This window comes from Petaurus breviceps, unplaced genomic scaffold (genome assembly GCF_028583685.1).
Source record: "Petaurus breviceps papuanus isolate PSGF00001 unplaced genomic scaffold, PetGlider_PUasm1.0 90650, whole genome shotgun sequence".
Classification (NCBI taxonomy): Eukaryota; Metazoa; Chordata; class Mammalia; order Diprotodontia; family Petauridae; genus Petaurus; species Petaurus breviceps.
This window is the reverse complement of record NW_027187299.1, coordinates 3,380,268-3,398,909: the sequence shown is the minus strand read 5'-3', so window position 1 is coordinate 3,398,909 and position 18,642 is coordinate 3,380,268. Positions and strand designations below refer to the sequence as shown.

Below are 18,642 nucleotides of genomic sequence, written 5' to 3'. Positions count from 1 at the left end.
CCTGTCCTTTCTGTTTCCTCTTAAAGAAATACAGAGGCAAATCCAGGTCTTGTTCCATAGCTCTAAAGGTTTCTTCTACAGCTCATGAAATTGATCTGTCTGCTGAGAGACATCAATAAGTTCTAAATTCCCAAATAGGATCTATGGGGGTGGAAAAGTGGCCCGAAGAAAGACAAAAGCACATATGAATTCAGCTCCTTGGTGTGACTTTAAATTACTTCTGGCTTTGTTTGAAGAGAGGGTTACAAACAAAAAATAGTCCAGAATCATTTTTTCATTGAATATATCATGTTGTGGGGTTAGGGTGGAAAGGAAGGCATCTGCCTGAAGGAAGTATCAGTCAGAAATTCCACCTAGAGTGCTTCACTTTTTTTTTTTTATTACTATTATGTATATATGTTCTTCCTTCACCAAGACCTTCCTCTAGTCACTTATAACCTAAACTCCTTGTGTGCTTACATTCGTCTGTACCTACTACATTGGGGGTTGATTATTGTACTTTTAAAGACAAGAATTCTTATGGATGTGTGGTTTTCTCCTCTGTAATAAAGTCAACTGAGGGTGGAGCCAAGATGGCATAGTAAAAGCAGGGACTTGCTTGAGATCTCCTCCAAACCCCTCCAAATACTTGTAAAAATGACTCTAAAAAATTCTGGAGTAGCAGAACCCACAAAATTACAGAGTGAAACAAATTTCCAGCCCAAGACAACCTGGAAGGTAGATAGGAAACGTTTGTTGCACCAGTATGAGAGAAGTGCACCAGTGTGAGAGTCCGATGTAGGCTGTGCCCAGCAAACTCAGAGTAGGCCTCAGGGGACTGAACCACTGGAAGCTGGGGAAGTTTCCAGACTTGTCAGCCACAAATGCCAAAGACAATTTAGAAGGTCAGTAGGAAAGTTCGGTTGGGAACTGGGTGAGTGAGAAGAGGAGCATGGTCCAGCCCCAGGGAGTCAAGGGTGGGGGGTGGTCAGCAGCTACATCTAGAGATCTTGGTACACAGATGGTGGGGGAATCAAGCATCTGATCAGAGGGGGATTGTGGGGATCTTTTGCTGGTGTTGAGACAGGAGTCTCTTGTTTTGTCCTGCCTGCATCTAGCTTGCAGTCCTAGGTGGCAGTACTGAGTTGAGGAGGAGTATTGGATTGGCAGAGCTTGTGACTGTGGTGGAAAGAGAATCTTCCCCACAGTTCTAAGGCAGAAAAGAGTGCTTGTGGTTGCTCATAGACCAGAGCACAGGCCAGAAAAAAGGCAAACATCTCTTCTTTGATCATATAATTTTGGAAGAACGGAAAATTTACAGGCCTCTAGAAGTATCTCTGAAAAGAGCTGCACAAAACCTCTGAATCTTGGGACAGTACATCCTCCACACCAGAAACACAGTCCTACCTTAACAAAGAGTTAAAAAGTCAAGTAATTGTCTGGGAAAATGAACAAACAGTGTGAAAAACTCAAACTACAGAATCTTACTTTGGTGACAAAGAAGATCAAAAGGTACAATCAGGAGAAGACAACAAAGTCAAAGCTCCCACATAAAAAATCTTCAAGAAAAATGTGAATTGGATCATGGAAGAGCTCAAAAAGGATTCTGAAAATAAAGTAAGAGGAGTAGAGAAAAAATTAGGAAAAGAAATGAGAGTGATGCAAGAAAATTATGAAAAATGAATCAACAGCTTGCTAAAGAAGACCCCAAAATACTGAAGAAAATAACAGCTTTAAAAATAGACTAAACAAAATGACAAAAGAGGTTCAAAAAACCAATGAGGAGAATACCTTAAAAAGCAAAATTGGCTAAATGGAAAAGGAGGTCCAAAAGCTCACTGAAGAAATAATTCCTTCAAAATTTGAATGGAGCAAATGGCAGCTAATGACTCTATGAGAAATCAAGAAATTATAAAACAGAACCAAAAGAATAAAAAAATAGAAGACAATGTGAAATATCTCACTGGAAAAACCACTGACCTAGAATATAAATCCAGGAGACATAATTTAAAAATTACTGGACTATCTGAAAGCCTTGTTCAAAAAAAGAGGCTAGATATCATCTTTCAAGAGATCTTCAAGGAAAACTGCCCTGATATTATAGAACCAGAGGGTGAAATAGAAATTGAAAGAATCCACTGATAACCTCCTGAAAGAGATCTAAAAAAGGAAAACTCCTAGGAATACTGAAGGTAAATTTCACATTTCCCAGGTCAAGGAGAAAATGTTACAAGCAGACATAAAGAAACAATTTGAGTACTGTGGAAACACAATCAGGATAGCATAAGATTTAGCAGCTTCTACATTAAAGTATCAGAGGATTTAGAATATGATATTCTGGAGGTCAAAGGAGGTAGGATTAAAACCAAGAATCACCTACCCAGCAAAACTGAGTATAATCCTTCAGGGTAAAATATGGATATTCAATGAAATAAAGGACTTTCAAGCATTCTTGATGAAAAGACCAGAGCTGAATAGAAAATTTTACTTTCGAATGTAAGACTCAAGAGAAGAATGGAAAGATAAATAGCAAAGAAAAATCATAAGGGACTTATTAAAGTTGAACTGTTTACATTCCTACATGGAAAGATGATATTTTTAACTCATGAGACCTTTCTCAGTATTTGGGTAGTTGGAGGGAATACACAAAAGAGGCAAGAAAAAGCTTTTACATTGGAGAGGAAGAGGGAGGAGGTGAGAGGGAATTAGTGAGCCTTACTATCATCAGATTTGGCTTAAGGAGGGACTAACATACACACTCAATTGGATATGGAAATCTATCTTACACTATAGGAAAGTAGGAGGGAAGGGAATAAGAGGGGGGAATGATAGAAGGGAGGGCAGATTGAGGGAGGGAGTAGTCAGAAGCAATCACTTTTGAGGAGGGACAGAATCATAAGATAGAATAGAATAAATGGGGGCAGGATAGGACGGAGAGAAATATAGTTAATTTTTCACATGACTATTATAGAAGTGTTTTGCATAACTATACATGTAAAAACTATATTGAATTGCTTGCGTTCTCAATTAGTGTGGGTGGGGAGGAAAGAAGGGAAAGAATGTAGAACTCGAAGATTTAAAAAAACAAATGTTAAAAATTGTTTTTACATCCAACTGGGAAATTAGACACATGGGCAAATGGGGTATAGAACTCTATCTTTTCCTATAGGAAAACAGAAGGGGAGGGGATAAGGGGGGTTGGGATGTGATAGAAGGGAGGGTAGACTGGGGGAACGGGCAATCAGAATGCATGCTGTCTTGGGTGGGGGAGGGGAGAGATGGGGAGAAAATTTGGAACTCAAAATCTTGTGGAAGTGACTATTGAAAACTAAAAATAGAGAAAGTCAACCACAAAAATTGGGGGTAGGGGGAAAACCATTTGTTTCTACTCTTGTTCTTTGGTTCCTGGCATGGGTGCATCTGGGTGTGAGACTAAGGCCATCCACTTAAAGGGATGCTGGAGATACAGGGGAATATGAAATAAGTGGGCTGAATAAGGCAGAAATCATGGAAGATGAAACAGGGACAGAAAGTTAAAAAAATGAGAACAAATGTATGTGCAAGGACTCCTTTTCTTTGAGGACTACTTTTGAGGTCACTCTGTGCTCCACTAGTAATGTACAAGTCAAAATGAGTGTCAGGAGTCCGCTTTAAGAGCCACCTGGACAGTATCAGAGGTCCCAAAGGGCAGTATCAGAGGTCCCAAACAGTGACAGAGTGGCAAGTGACAAAAAGTAGAAGAGGAATAACTGCCTTGAGTTCCAAGCTCCCTTGACTAACTAGATATTGAACCTCCAGGAGGCCTTGAAAGAAAAATATTTTGATGACATATCATATCCCAGTGGGAATGATTGATAGGAATAACTGATTTCAGGGGCAGCCAGGTGGCTCAGCAAGTAAGAGCACCGGCTCCAATGTCGGGATGACCTGGGGATCAAATCCAGGCTCAGATACTTAGCACCACACCCAGAAATAACTGGCCATGTAACCTTGAGCAAGTTACTTAACACTTATTGCTTAAAAAAAAAAAGAACTGATTTCATCCATCTGAACTGAGTTCCTCAAAATCCTGGGTTTGGGGTATCTCATAAATTGGTTAAGGGTTACCTGGGTCTGTGAGAAGCCATGAGTGTACAACATATATGGCAGTGGTTTTAATATATTTCATTTGATTGGATTTCATTTGCTTCTGTATGAATAAAGAGTCCTGCAGTAAACCATGTTAATGGGAGTAACTCCATTGTGTTTTGATAATGAGAGTGAACTGAAATACAAAATGAAAAGATAGGATAAAGCTTTTTTGGTGGATGGGGGTTGAACAAAAAGACTAGTCAGATTAATCTACACAGTGCAAAGCCCTATACTGACATGGTAAGAACTTCTACTCACAGAAGGAGTGCCATTAGGGATAAGAAGTAGCTATGAGAATTGTACAAAGTTTAGCTTTGTCCCTGAGTACCTTCTAGTGTTGGATGGATTGCATAACCACAAAGGTGGCCAGTGACCCATGGGATTGCCAGGGAATGGTCCTTCCTAATGAAAATGATCAACAATTCCTCCAGGTGGTTAAATACACTATTTCTAATACATACATACATACATACATACATGCATGCATGCATACACACATACACACATACATACATATGTGTATATAGATAGAAAGATGGATATCTATATCTATCTATACACCCTGAGCTTTGTTCTAGGCCAATTCAAATTTGGGAAATTGTTTTTAACAACCAACAAATTTTTCCTCAAGTCCCAAAATTTCCACTAGTCTCCTTCCCCTGGTCTAAATGTGCTTTCAAAAACTTGCTGTTGTGAACAGATGTAGCATCTTGAAACAAAAGCAAACAAACAAAAAAGAACCAGCAACATGAGAGATGAAGATAAGAAACAGAATACTTACTCTTAATGACAGGAATACAGTGCTAGCACTCACTGCAAATGAAAGAATAGCAACCACGGTGCAGACAATGAGATCTGATTTCAGGGTCTCCTTCTGTAAAAAGAAGTTATATGTAAGTTTCCCTCTCCCCCATGCCATAGGAACACAAGCAAGTCCAAGGAGAGCCTATTGGCTCTCTTCTGCCAACTCACCTGAAATGTGTTCTGCAGGACACATACTGGAGTGCAATAGAACATGCAGCATTCCATGAGTTAGAAGTAATGCGAAAACCAGGGTTGGGTGCTTGGAGAAGCAAAGCTCACATATTACTGGTGGCATATCCCAAACCCTACCAAAGAGCAAATCTTGCTGACTGTGCCAAAGGTATAAAGTTCCGACTCTATAGGCAACAGGTTGGGACAGTGTATCTATCCTTGAAAAAACCATGGAGTCCTTGGTAAAAGTGGTTCTCCCTATAACACAGGGAGGCAAATGAAATGTCCAATATTGGGAGTAGCTGGTGGTACAGTGGATAGAAGGTCAGGCCTGGAGTAAAACAGATCTGTTTTCAAATACAGCCTCAGACTCTTACTAGCTATATGACCTTGGGCAAGTCACTGAATCCCTGTTTGCCTCAGTTTCCTCAATTATAAAGGCAACGATAATTGCCCCAACCTTTCAGGGCTGTTGCAAGGATCAAATAAGATATTATTTTAAAAAGTGTTTAGCACAGTGCCCAGCATGTAGTAAGTTCTGCATAAATCCTTATTCCTCCTTCCCCTCCCCCAGCCCATAATCTCTTCTTAGTTTCATGAGCATGGATAAAAAGAAGGTCAGAATAGCCAGTCAGCAATCTCCCAATCTTTGATTTTAAGCAAATTGAGGCAGCAGGAATTTAAAAAATCTCCAACTGGCAGAGTGAAAATTATAAGAAAAATACACTTATTTTCAGGAAGTTGGCATGCTTGTCTAGCACATAAAATTTAAAGTGTTATAGGAAAGAGTTAGCAAGAGGAAATGGGTGCCTATGAATAGTATCACACTAACAGCAAAATAGCATAAAACGTGATTGTTTAATGAATTGAATCACAGAAATTTGGAGCTGGAAGGGACCTTGGAGAACAATCACCTAGTCAAAGTCCCTCATTTTACAGACAAAGATTAGCTGTGCTACCCAATTACTCCAATTTGTTAAGAGACCACATTACTCAAGAGTTTCTCAAGAGTAATTATAACCACAGTTAAACTGGAGTCTGAAACATTCAAAAAACCAAAAAACTAATTCACTCCTCCCTTCTAGTCTGGAAAAGGAATTGTGCCATTTAAATGATTGTTTTTGGATATGGCCTGCCTAGCAAAATGAATAGAAAAGTATACCTTGGGTTTTTTCTTTTGTTTTAAATTATGCTTTGGAGCTCCCTACAAACCACATTGCTAGTTATCTGGCTATTTGTACTAAAGGCCAAACTAAAAGGAAGGAAGTAGGAAGCAAAGCTTGAATTAACACCCTCAGGTCTCTGTTTAATGTACTAATCAACCACAGGCTTGCCTATAGGAATTAATTATAAAGCAAGGAAGTGCCATTCTCAAAACTGAATAGTCAATTATCTACCACAGCTGCTTTGAAATTCAATTATCAATAGCTGACAATCCCTTACGTGGTTATTGGATAGAGGGGATATCATATAACCACACACTAAATATGCCATGTTTATTTTCTATAATGCTAATCTGAAATTAGCATAGAGAAGAACAGACTGGGTTTTAATATTCATCCTATTCAATGTGACTCTCAGAGACTGTTAACAGTCATTTGCTTCTAGGAATGGCCAATTTTCATAAGTCTCCCATTCACACCAAATGCCTTATTGAAGGCTAACCTTACTCAAAGCACAGTCCTACAGCCACAGTCTCTGTTTGATGAGGTGTATATATATATAAAATGATAATGTCTTCCTTTCTATTCCTCAATGGCACATCAATTAAAAAACAACAAAACTATAGTATCTAAGCACTGTTGCCACATTTATTAATGAATAAATAAAAACATAAGTCCTCTCCCACCCTCAGTAACTTAACTAAAAAATCAGGGATCATCTTAAATATAAGCATGATCACCAACTAACAGTGATTTTTGCTGTTGTTGTTGTTGTATAGTTTTAGTCTTGTCCAACTCTTTGTGGCCCCATCTGGGGTTTTCTTGGCCAAGATACTGGCTTGCCATTTCCTTCTCCAGTTCATTTTACAGATGAGGGAACTTGAGATAAGCAGGGTTAAGTGACTTGCCCAGGATCACACAGCTAGTGAGTGTCTGAGGTCAGATTTCAATTCAGGAAGAGGAGTCTTCTTGACTCCAGGCTTGGCATTCTATACACTGTGCCACCTAGCTGCCTAGCCTAGCATTACATAAATGCTAGTTATTGTTATTACAACATTTTAGGGGAAGGTCATCTTAATATCTGGTTTACCTTCTTTTTAGGCCAATAAAAGTCTGTGTGTGTGTGTGTGTGTGTGTGTGTGTGTGTGTAGATGCATGCATGCATGCAGTTGTGCACAAGTATGCTTAGGTATGCTATAAGAAGTCTTAAACTTCAACACTTGAAAAGATGCTACAACTAAAAATGAGAGAAGCTGAATCTGATTTTTCGGAAAAAAAAAAAAGATTTATAATGGGGGTTGAATTCTGTTTCCTAATGGCCTAGTGCCCAATTATTGAGTCATTCCAAACACAATATCTAATCACTTAAAAATAATATCTCTGGATACTGTATAATAAAACATCTCTAAAGCACATAATTCAAATAGGGCAACATGACAATCAAACACATTGAATCAAATATATGATGCAACACCACTATCTTACACATAAAATTATTACTTGTTTCTTTTTAATCAGTCTTATTTTTTACAAGAAATCAGGTGATAATAATACTAATACTAGTAATGGTAATAATAGCAGCTAGCATTAAATGGCGCTTTAAGCCCTGCAAAGCACTTTACCTCTATCCTCTCATTAGGGTCATGGGATGTGGAAAGGCTGCATTTGTATCAGTTTTTGAGGCTTAGGGCTTTATGGTCTCCGAATACTATTCCTTAGCTTACTGTGCTATTTTTCTCTCCTCTCCTCTCTGCCTTGATTCATTCAATCCCATTCTTTCCCTCCTCTGCAGCTGGTAGTAGCCCTGAGACTGCTCTAGCTGACCTGTGCTAATCAGAGGACTATGGCAGCTCGAGGGAAGAGTCTGGGAAATACAGGGAAGGAAGCTTAAGGAACCCATCAGGTAACATGCAGACTAAGGTGAATTAATCATTATATTGCCTGGTCATAAGTGGGTGTGACTGGCAGAATACCAACAATTTGAATTGCTGTGAGTTGATGTTATGTCTCCTAAGGTAGCCTGCAATTTATGAACAGGTTGTGTTCTAATGTCTTATTTATAAATTGGTTGTTTGCAACCTAGAATGTGTTTTACTATAGAAATGAGATTTGTACATGGTGGTTAGGATCCTAACACAGCCTATAAAAGTCAACTTAACCCATAATGTACCTGATACACAGGATTATATTAACAGAGTCATAGAATTTAACTACCATGTTTCCATGGGAAACATGTTTTGAGTTTCAACTTGGGATTCCAGGAAAACATTTCCTCCTTGCCAGAACTGCAAAGCAGTGTGAAAAGCGACTCTTCTGGCTCAAAGTCATTAGTGACTTGGGGCTGGGCCTTTAGGGTTAGGCATTGGGTATGGGACTATGGGTGGTGATGGGGTTTGATGTCATTCTAGCACAATAAAGCATAAAGACAATGGACTCACCACTGAGTCTCTCATCTTCTTGGGAAGTGGGTCTGATGGCATCTCTTCCAAATTTGGGTGTAAGAAATGAGGAAATAATTTACACTGAATAAAGGACCTGAAAGTGGATAAATATAAACTTTACCTTATACAACATGATCTTTTGAAAATATTTTAGGTAAGGAAATCATATACTGAGTTACATAAATAGAGGTTCTCCCCATTTTATTCCTAAATATAGGCCATTTAAGCAATCGAGGCACACAAATATGATTTTTGTTTTCTCTTTCTCTTAATAGGTTATACAAATTGTACATTAAGAAATTCCTGCTCCCCTTAATCCCAAATACAATGCACCTCATCTTTTTATGTATACCACCCATCTCTTAGAAACTCAAAATATTGTACCAAATGAATTCAGTTATCCACACAACATGTACATGAGGAAAGGGAAGATGTGATATAACTTTCCAAGATAACAAGAGAAGAATCCATTTTTGTGTAAGATCCCAAAGTGACTTAATACAAGAACTAGAATAATAGGCTAATCCCTCTCAAACCCTGAGGGGGGAGCAGTAGTCAACCATTGTCTAGACCCTTAGACCACCAGTTGGGAAGCAGCTCTGAGGGGATGTTATATTTGTATACTGAGGTTCTAGCACAATATTTCCTCTTCCCTCAGATTCCATGTAGTATTCACATGGCAAAATTTTACTGAATGGAATTGAATTTCACTAGATTGTGGAAATCAACAGTAAGACAAAAGAATACTTCCATCTTTGGTTCCACTCAATGTATAATATCACTACTGAGAATCTTAGCACAGGGTTTTTTGGTGACATCCACAAAATTTTTATTTTTTACTTTGTGATACTAGAATGTCAGTTATCTTGAAAGGATAAAATAAGCAACAAAATGCTGATCTGCTTCTGTGCTTGACCTTCTTTCTCTCTGGCCCTTCCTTCTATGTCTTTCATCTTATTGGTCTCAAAATTAAAGAATAATTATAGTCTCTCTGATGTTCACAGTAGTAACTGTCTATAACAGTCCAAGTGTTTCTATACCTTTGGGAAAATTATGCAAGTTGGTATTATGGACATTTGAAGTACAGTTCTGTGTAAAAAAAAACAATTTATATCATCAAAAGATGTGATTAAGGGAAGGGAGACCAGGAAATGCACACAAAATTGACAAAGATCAGTATTAAAATGTTTAAAATGCTTGGGCCTAAGTTACCCTGATTCAAGGAGAATCATGTGTCTTTTGGAGAATAATGAACAGAATGCTTCTTTCTATCCTGCGCATATTCTATACTACATTAAGAATTATTATATTTTCTTAAATAGATCAAAGTATCAACTTCCATCTCCAGAATTATATTCTTCTAATTTTCTTGTGTACAGGTTTGCTCTCCAGGGAAAAGTCCAATGTAAATGAAGAGATCATGTGCTCCTTCCTTGCTTCACTGAAGGGAAGGCAAAATCCTGGCATCGTGAACCACATATCATCCCAGCCCTGAAGAAATGCATCTGTCTATTCCATTGTGTTGTTTACTTTGAGGCAATAAAATCTCAGGCCAAGTTGAATCTTGACCATTAATTTCAGGTAGTTCACAGTGCTTAATGGTTTTCCCCCCAGTGAGTTGTTAATTTCATGGGAAGATGAATCAGACCACAGTGAATGCTGAGCACGGTCTCCACACTGCAATAAAACAGGGACCCTGCAGAAATCTTGTCTAACATATGAGTCTGTGGAAAAATGAAGGAATAGTACAAAGTAAAGAATCAGCCATGGCACTTACATTAAAACAGATGGATCACTGCTTTGTCTGCTAAGGTGATAGGAAACTGCAACCAAAAGACCACAGAAGGCAGAGAACAGGGCTGGAATGTGTTGTGTACTCCAAGGTTCCTAAAGGAAAGAAAATCATTTAAAAAAAAATTACATGTAATGGGGCGGCCAGGTAGCACAGCGAGTAAGAGCATCAGCTCCAGTGTTGAGAAGACCTGGAGATCGAATCCCGGGCTCAGACACTTAGCACCCACCCAGAAACACCTGGCCGTGTAACCTTGAGCAAGTTACTTAACCCCAATTGCTTAAAAAAAAAAACACTACGTGTAAGATATGAAGTAAATAGGGGTTCATTGGAACCAAAGGTCACTTCCTAAAAAGCCATTGATTCTTTTGCTCACTAAATGACCTTAGCTCAATTCTTTTGATCTTTCAGTACTTCCCTTCCCCTAAAACCTCTATTGTCTATTTACCATTCTGGTTACTATACTTCTGGTGATAACCAGTTTACTGATGTCCTTCCTTGAACTATGGTACACAGAACTGAATGTAATACTCCAAATGTGGACTCATCGGGGCATAGTACAATAAGATTATGACCTCCCTTATTCTTGATTTTTATCTTCTTGAGGGCAGGGACTTTCATTCTTGTCTTTGTATGCCTAGCACCTAGGACAGTACCTAGCAAAAAGACTCTTAAGAAATCCTCGCTGATTGGGTCTTAGATCTCATTAGCTTTTTTGGTTCCCATGTCATACTGTTGTTTCCATTTTTTTTAATTAGATAAACTCCCAGTTCTTTTTCAAACAAACCATCACCTGACAAATTTAAATTCCCTCCACCCTTTACTTGTGGAGTTAATTTTCTGAACTCAATTACAGGACTTTGAATTTTTTCTATTAAATTTCATTTTTCTATATTTGAGTTTTGTTCTGAACTGCTGAATCTCTTTGTATTTTTATTCTGTATTTCAACAGGTTACCTGTCCCTCCTAGCTCTGTATCTTCTACAAATGTGATAAGCACGGAATCTATGCCTTCATCCAAATCATCAGTAAAAATGCTGAAAAGCCCCAGTCCAAGGACAGATTCCCAGGGGAATCCACTAGAGATCTATCCCCAAGATGATAATTATCCACTTATCATTACCTCCTTGAGTCCGATATTCAAGTAACTCTGAATCTTGGTCATATCTCTTTATCTTATCCACAAAGATATTATGAGAGACTTTGCTAAATGCCCTTTCTTAAATCCAGGATTAATATGTCTACAGAATTCCACTAGTCTAAGAAAAATGAAACGTAAGATTAGTCTGGTATGGCCTGTGCTTGATGAGCCTCTGTTGCAGTGTAACGATTGCCCTTTTCCTTTCTAAATGCTCAAAATGGTAGCCTTGATGATATTACAGTTAAGTGAATCTGGCATTGACTCAATGACCAGACCCACAGAGTACCCATAAATGTGTCAATAGAGGGAAGTCTCTAGTACACTTTCCCAGAGACTTGTCATGGGTTCTATGCTATCTGATATGTATATTAATGACACAGAAAGATGAATAGAGGGCATGCCTATCAAATTTTTGGATGACATAAAATTAAGAGGAATAGTTAATACCTATCAAGGCAGAGTCAAAATTTAAAAAGATTTCAAGAGGCCAAAATGAAAGGAAGCAAGATGTGGTAGATAAGGAACTAGGCTTGAAAGCAGAAAGATAGAGGTTCAAATCCTGCTTCAGACACCTAGTCATTGTGTCTTTCAAGGTCAGTCACTTCACCTCTCTCATTTACCTCCTCTGTAAAATGAAGGATTTACGTTCAATGATCTTCCAATTTCCTTTTTTTCACTTCTAAATCTATAATTCTATGATCTAACAAAATGAAATTGAACATGTATGAGTACAAAGTCCTACAGCTGGGTCCAAAAAACGTACAAATGCAGAATGTGGGAAGAATGACTAGATACTTTCATGAGAAAGCACTGCAGTGCAGGGGGGTTGTAGCAGTAACCACACTGGCATCCCCAGGAAGGCCTCTAGCATAGGTTCTGCTTTACTAGGACAGATAGCTGTTCAAGGGGTCAACAATCTTTTTAAATTACATTCACTAGTTCAGGTGAAAAGTCAGCACCCTGAACTTCAGAGAAAATACAAGCAGAGAAATAAAGATCAACAGACATGGCTCTGACTGCCTGAATCAACTATACACTATACATACATCTCTGGATGGAGAGAGACTTTACATCTGAGCAGTCTGGGAGCTCTGAACATACAGCCACTCAGAATCTTGACCAGAGACTCATAAGATCCTTCTCAAGAGAGCCCCCAAAGCAAAATACCAACTCAGAGTATAAATACATTCTCGGAGCCAGAAGACATCACAATCCCCCTGACTCAGTTTCTAATTAGAAATTTGCAAAAGGTGTGAAAGGCTTCCTACAAGCAAGGCTCTTCTAAGCAAGTTTCCCTTAATGGGCTCCACATGAGGCCTATTAACGGGTGGGGAATATCTTACATCCCATTAACATTACAGATCCAAAGGTAGAAATGAAGATAGACAGATTTCAGCTTGATTTAAGGGAAAACTTTCTTATATTAGAGGTCTTCTACCAAAGCCTAGGGGACCACTGGTCAATTATGTTGTAGATAGAATTTCTATTCAGGTATGAGTGTTTCTGTGGATTATTGCACTAGGCCTGAAGTCAGGAAGACTCAATTTCCTGAGTTCAAATCTGGCCTCAGACACTTTCTAGTAATGTGACCCTGGATAAGTCATTTAACCCTGTTTGCCTCAGTTTCCTCTTCTGTAAAATGAGCTGGAGAAGGGAATGGCAAATCACTCCAGTATTTTTGCCAAGAAAAACCCAAGTTGTGTCACAAGGAGTTAGACACATCTGAAAAAATAACAATAACAACAGGGGGTGGATCTGGATGACCCCTGAAGTCTCTTCCAACTCTATGACTGTGTATGAAGGAGACAAAAATGGCAGGCCTCATTTTCAGAAAGGGAAGTTATATGCTCCTAGAGAAATAGAAATTTCATTCCTCCAACCCAAATATATTCATCACAGAATGCTATCTCTTGACAAGATGATAGATTACCAGATCAAGTCTCTAAATTCCAGGCTTATGCTTTTCCTTCCTCCCACATTTGTATCTAGGTAAAAGGAGACTCAGCCAAGAAAATTATGAAGAGAATGAAATATTGGTGTTTAAATCAAATGAAGACTGGATAGTATAACTTGATTAAAATAGTAGTAAGACTGTGAGATTAAAAAATAATATAGTTTAAGTGGGCTCTTCTCACCCTCAGATAATACAATCCCAAAATATATATGTTGTTTTAAAATATGGTGTGTCAACATTTTCTATCTTTATGCTGCCATTTTATTTCATTTTCTTTGTATCTCATGTATTCTTCTTTCAGTTCTTCATTTGCCAACTAGATTGAAAGTTCCCTGAGTACATGTTCCTGTCAAATATTTCTTTCACATCTCTACTCCCAAACCAAGTCTGACACAGAGCTATACAGGTGATGATGCTCAACAAATTCTTAAATATGAAATTTTCCTACCATAATATCTTAATGCTTTTTGCTTCTGTGACATGCTTTTCTGGTTCCTTTCTCTGTCAGAAAATTATATACCTCTTTTTTTTTAAGCAATTGGGGTTAAATAACTTGCTCAAGGTTACACAGCCAGTTATGTCTGGGTGTGGTGGTAAGTATCTGAGCCCAGATTCGATCCATAGGTCATCCCAACACTGGGGCCGGTGCTCTTACTCACTGAGCCACCTGGCCGCCCCTATATACCTCTTTCTTTACTTTATTACTTTGTTCTTACAAAATGAAAAAAAAAACCTCATGAGAAAAACCTTTAAACATTTCCCCCCATAACTGCGTAAGATTCCTCATTAATTCTACTGTATTTTGCTTTTTTTAAAATGCTTTCTTTATATAATTTTATTCTGTTCTAGTTTCTAAATCAGAAACTCTCAAAGGCAAAGATTGTCTTTTCTTTAAACTGTACCCCAGATGCATTTTATGTATGTATGCCTTTTAGACATTCAACACCTACTGTTTAGTTGACACTGTAATTTGAGAATATTAGATTGTTTGGCTATTCCACATGCCCACAAATTATTCCTTTTAAGACACTTCATGTATTTGAATATTGATCCATAAAGCAGAGATTCTTCACCTAGTTATCAATGCAAAGTCAATAAGATAGGACCTCAAATGAAACATTTAAAGATGGCCATCATTCCCACAACATCAAAGATCAACATGATTAAACATTACTTTGTCTTTATCTTGTTAGATGAAATAAGTGAAATGATGAGAATTCAATGTTTCTTAAGTCCAATTACATTCAAAGAATTTCAACATTTTCCACTTCAGTTAAAGAATAAAAATCTCTTTAAAAATACAAGGTACGGAAAGAAATGTCTTATGTAAAATAACATTTATATTATGTTATGTTGTGGTTTACAGAGTTTTTTTTTTCCACAAAACACTCTTATGATATAGATAGACAGTGCAAGTTATGCCCATTTTACAGATGAAGAAAACTAATGAAGGGCTTGATCATGGTTACTTGGTTGGTGAATACTGGAGCCAAGATCTTCTTATGTAGTGGAATGATTATTGCATTTTATGTCAGAGGAACTAGGTTTGATTTCAGGCTTTACTTCTTACTACTTTTGTGAGTTACTTAGCACCATCTGATGCTAAATGTTCTTATCTGTAAGTTGACCTCTAAGGTCAAGATGATCTTCAAGGCACCCTAAAGCTCTAAATCTATCATCTTATCAATTCTAGGCCAGCACTCTTTCTATCCGATCAGTATATCTCTAAAAAATTTGGACACAGTCTTCATTGTAGTAGTAAAGATATACATATCAGATGATCTGTACATAAAACTAGTAAAATCTATGCTTTTAAAATGTATTTAGATAAGCAGGGCAGCTAAATGGCATAGTAGATAACTTCATCTAAGCCTGGAGTCAGAAAGACATGAGCCTAGTTTTGCCTATCCCCACTCTCCAATATTCCATGCTGCTTTTCATGAGTTATCATAGGATGTCAATAATTCTATAAAAGAGTTCATTAACTAAACAATAGTACATCGACTTTTCCATAGAATAGGGGCATTACTGGGGCAGCTAAGTTGCATAGTGCATAGAGCACTGGGCTTGGAATCAGGAAGATTCAGCTTCCTGAGTTCAAATCCAGCCTCAGACACTTATTAGCTATGTGACCCTAGGCAAGTCACTTAACCCTGTTTGCCTCACCTGTAAAATGACCTGGAGAAGGAAATAGCAAACCACTCTAATATCTTTGCCAAGAAAACCCCAAATGGGGTCATAGGGAATAAGACATGAATGAAAACAACTGAACAACAATGACAAAAAGTGCATAATATCTTTTTGGGAATTTTTATTACTATACCAAACTATATACAATTTAAGCTTATAATTCTCATTGGAAGGCAATTATCATTTATTATTAGTCCTCAAGTTCCTTCTGGTGTATGTACTGTATTACACTAGACAAAATCATTGTACTCATTTCTTCACACATGTGATTTCTTTTATGCATAATCAATAGCTTAAGGATAAATTTTTATAGATGAAAGATAGTGTGCTCACAGGAACAGGACAGATGTAATGAATACATTTTTTTTAATATAGTGGGGGCAAAGTAAATGCCACAGTGGCATATTTCTTTCCTTGAGAAGTGTAAGTGTTATGTAGCAGGTCTGGACACCACATTTCAGGTCATGCTTTGCATGTTTTTCAGCCTGGATGCTTATCTCCATATGGATCATTCCCTTAGGACTAGCCAGGTTTTTTTTTTCTCTGAGCTCTGACAGACAACTAAGTGGCAGGCCACCCAGATGGTCCTGGGTTCTTGACTGGAAATTTGCCCTCCAGGTCCAATCCCTCAACTTGATCTATATAATTCAGGAAGCAAATTTCCAACTCAAATTATTCTGGAATGGTGAGGAGACTTAGAAATTATCATGAATTCCTATTCCATTTATGAAGTGGTGAGATTTAAGACTCTTCTTTCTTTAAGTGGAAGCAGAGGATATTACAACTGGAAGGGAATTTAAAGGTCACTTAGTCTAATCCTCTGCTTTTATAGATGAGGAAACTGAGGCTCATCCAGGTAGAATGATGTGTATGAGGTGTATCATAGGACCAGTGTTTTCTTTGATTTCCATGACTACCCTGACTTTTCCTCCTAGTTCATCCTGATTGGCCCCAGCTTCCCCGTGCAACTTCCTGGTCTGGGGGCATAATGGGTCCAAGTCTGTGTACCCAGAGCCTCTCAGTCCAGTCTCAGCAGGTGCCTAAGACTGCACAAGTCATTGTATCCTGATGACTGACTGATCAAATGAAGTCCTAGTTGAAGAAGAGAGGGGCTATGTCTAGAAAAATCTAAGTGCCATTGTATCTTCATTGCATATCCTTGCTATGTTAGGGCAAAGTAAACCTCCTCCTTTGATCAGTGGTTGACAAGAGCCCTATTTCTTCCCAACATGGAACCTGAACTAAGAGGGTGCTGGGTCTAGATGTGTGCCAAGAGCAAGACCACATAGATAGTTATTGGCAAAGCTAGAATTCAAAGAACTATACACCCAAGGAAGCACCAATGGCCTTCTCACACTGTTCTCTGATTCTAGAAAGATTCTGGTTCATCTCTTTTGAAGGAACATCATCACAACACTATGAATTAAAACTCCTAAAGTTATAGTATGGTTTATACAGGAGCAAAGATTCTTAATCTGGGGTCTGTGAACTTGTTTAAAAAAATTTGGCTTGATTTTTAATATCTACTTGGTTTCCTTTGTAACTCTACATATCATATTTATTACGTATTTAAAAACTGTATTCTGAAAATGGATTCATAGGATTCACCAAAAAGCGGGGTCTATGACACAAAAATGGTTAAGAACCCTGCACTCAAGTGTGGCTGATTGTCTTGCTCTAGGTGTCCTCCCGTTGGCTTCCTTCCAGGGGGCCTCCATTTTGGGGATGGGACAAGTCCTTGCTATATTTCATGTGCACTGGGCTTCTGACTCTTGCTTCACCACCATTTCCCTAGGTGGGAGCTTCTTCCCCTCTTTTTCCCACAGACTATCTTTCTGTTAGCTTATATTTATATTCCCAGTCCTTAGAAAAGTTCCCAGTCCATAGCAAACAGTTAACAAATGTATATTCTTTTGCCTATAGAACTGAACAACAGATAAAAGGAAAGACTAAAGAACATCAAGATCTTGACACATAAAAGTGTAATCTACTTTAATAAATGTGATGTTATGTGGTAATTGGTGAATGAGAGTCCAGTGTCTGTGCATGCTTCATGGACCAGATCTGTACTGTCTACCTCTTAAAATGTCTTTTAAATTTATTTATAAATGTGTTAGAGATTATTTATCTATATTTACATGTTAAATATTCAAAGGAAAATTGCTTTAAAGAGTAAGTTCTCCTAATGCACTATCAACTTTCTATTTATCTTAACATGAGGTTGGGTGTGGAAAGGTAGAGAAAGAAATTTAAAGCTTAGTTATTAGAACATCTTGCTAAACGAAGATCAAGTAGATGTAAAGAAAAGATATTTCTGAAAATTAATTGTAAGGCAATGGGAAAATGTGATTTAATTTACAAAAAATCAAGTACATATTCATTTTAAAAATAAGATAATATTACTATTAGTATCTTTAGATAGGGCAACTAGATGGTACAGTAGATAGAGCATTGTACTGAAATCAGGAAGACTCATTTTTATGAGTTCAAATCTGGCCTCAGACATTTACTAGTTATGTGACCTTGTGCAAGTCACTTAACCTTGTTTGCCTCAGTCCCTCATCTGTAAAATGAACTGGAGAAGGAAATGGAAAAGCACTGCATTATCTTTGCCAAGAAAACCCCAGAATGGGGTCAAAAAGAGTCAGATATGACTGAACAACAATAAATCTTTAGATACCCAGAAATTTCAAGAAATAACCACTTCATAAATTTGTCTCATTTGTGTTAGAATTAATGGTACCATGGAGCACATTTCTCCATCCTCAAATAAAGGACGCTGAGGTATATAAGCAATTCATTTTTATATAATCTATTTCACATTTTCATCTATTTGGAATATGCTGAGAAGTGTGGCAATGAATATAATGATACAT

General features: G+C 37.8%; 1 protein-coding gene across 1 annotated transcript in view; it reads right to left on the bottom strand.

The window, feature by feature from the left end:
* PCNX2 (pecanex 2) overlaps window positions 1-18,642 on the bottom strand; it is a 395,419-nt gene that overhangs the window by 211,689 nt on the left and 165,088 nt on the right. Inside the window, exons 16-18 of the mRNA XM_069064863.1 lie at window positions 10,467-10,576; window positions 8,687-8,783; window positions 4,892-4,984 (exon numbers count right to left, since the gene is read on the bottom strand). Coding sequence (XP_068920964.1) covers window positions 4,892-4,984; window positions 8,687-8,783; window positions 10,467-10,576 — 300 coding nt within the window. The remainder of the gene's footprint in view (window positions 1-4,891; window positions 4,985-8,686; window positions 8,784-10,466; window positions 10,577-18,642) is intronic.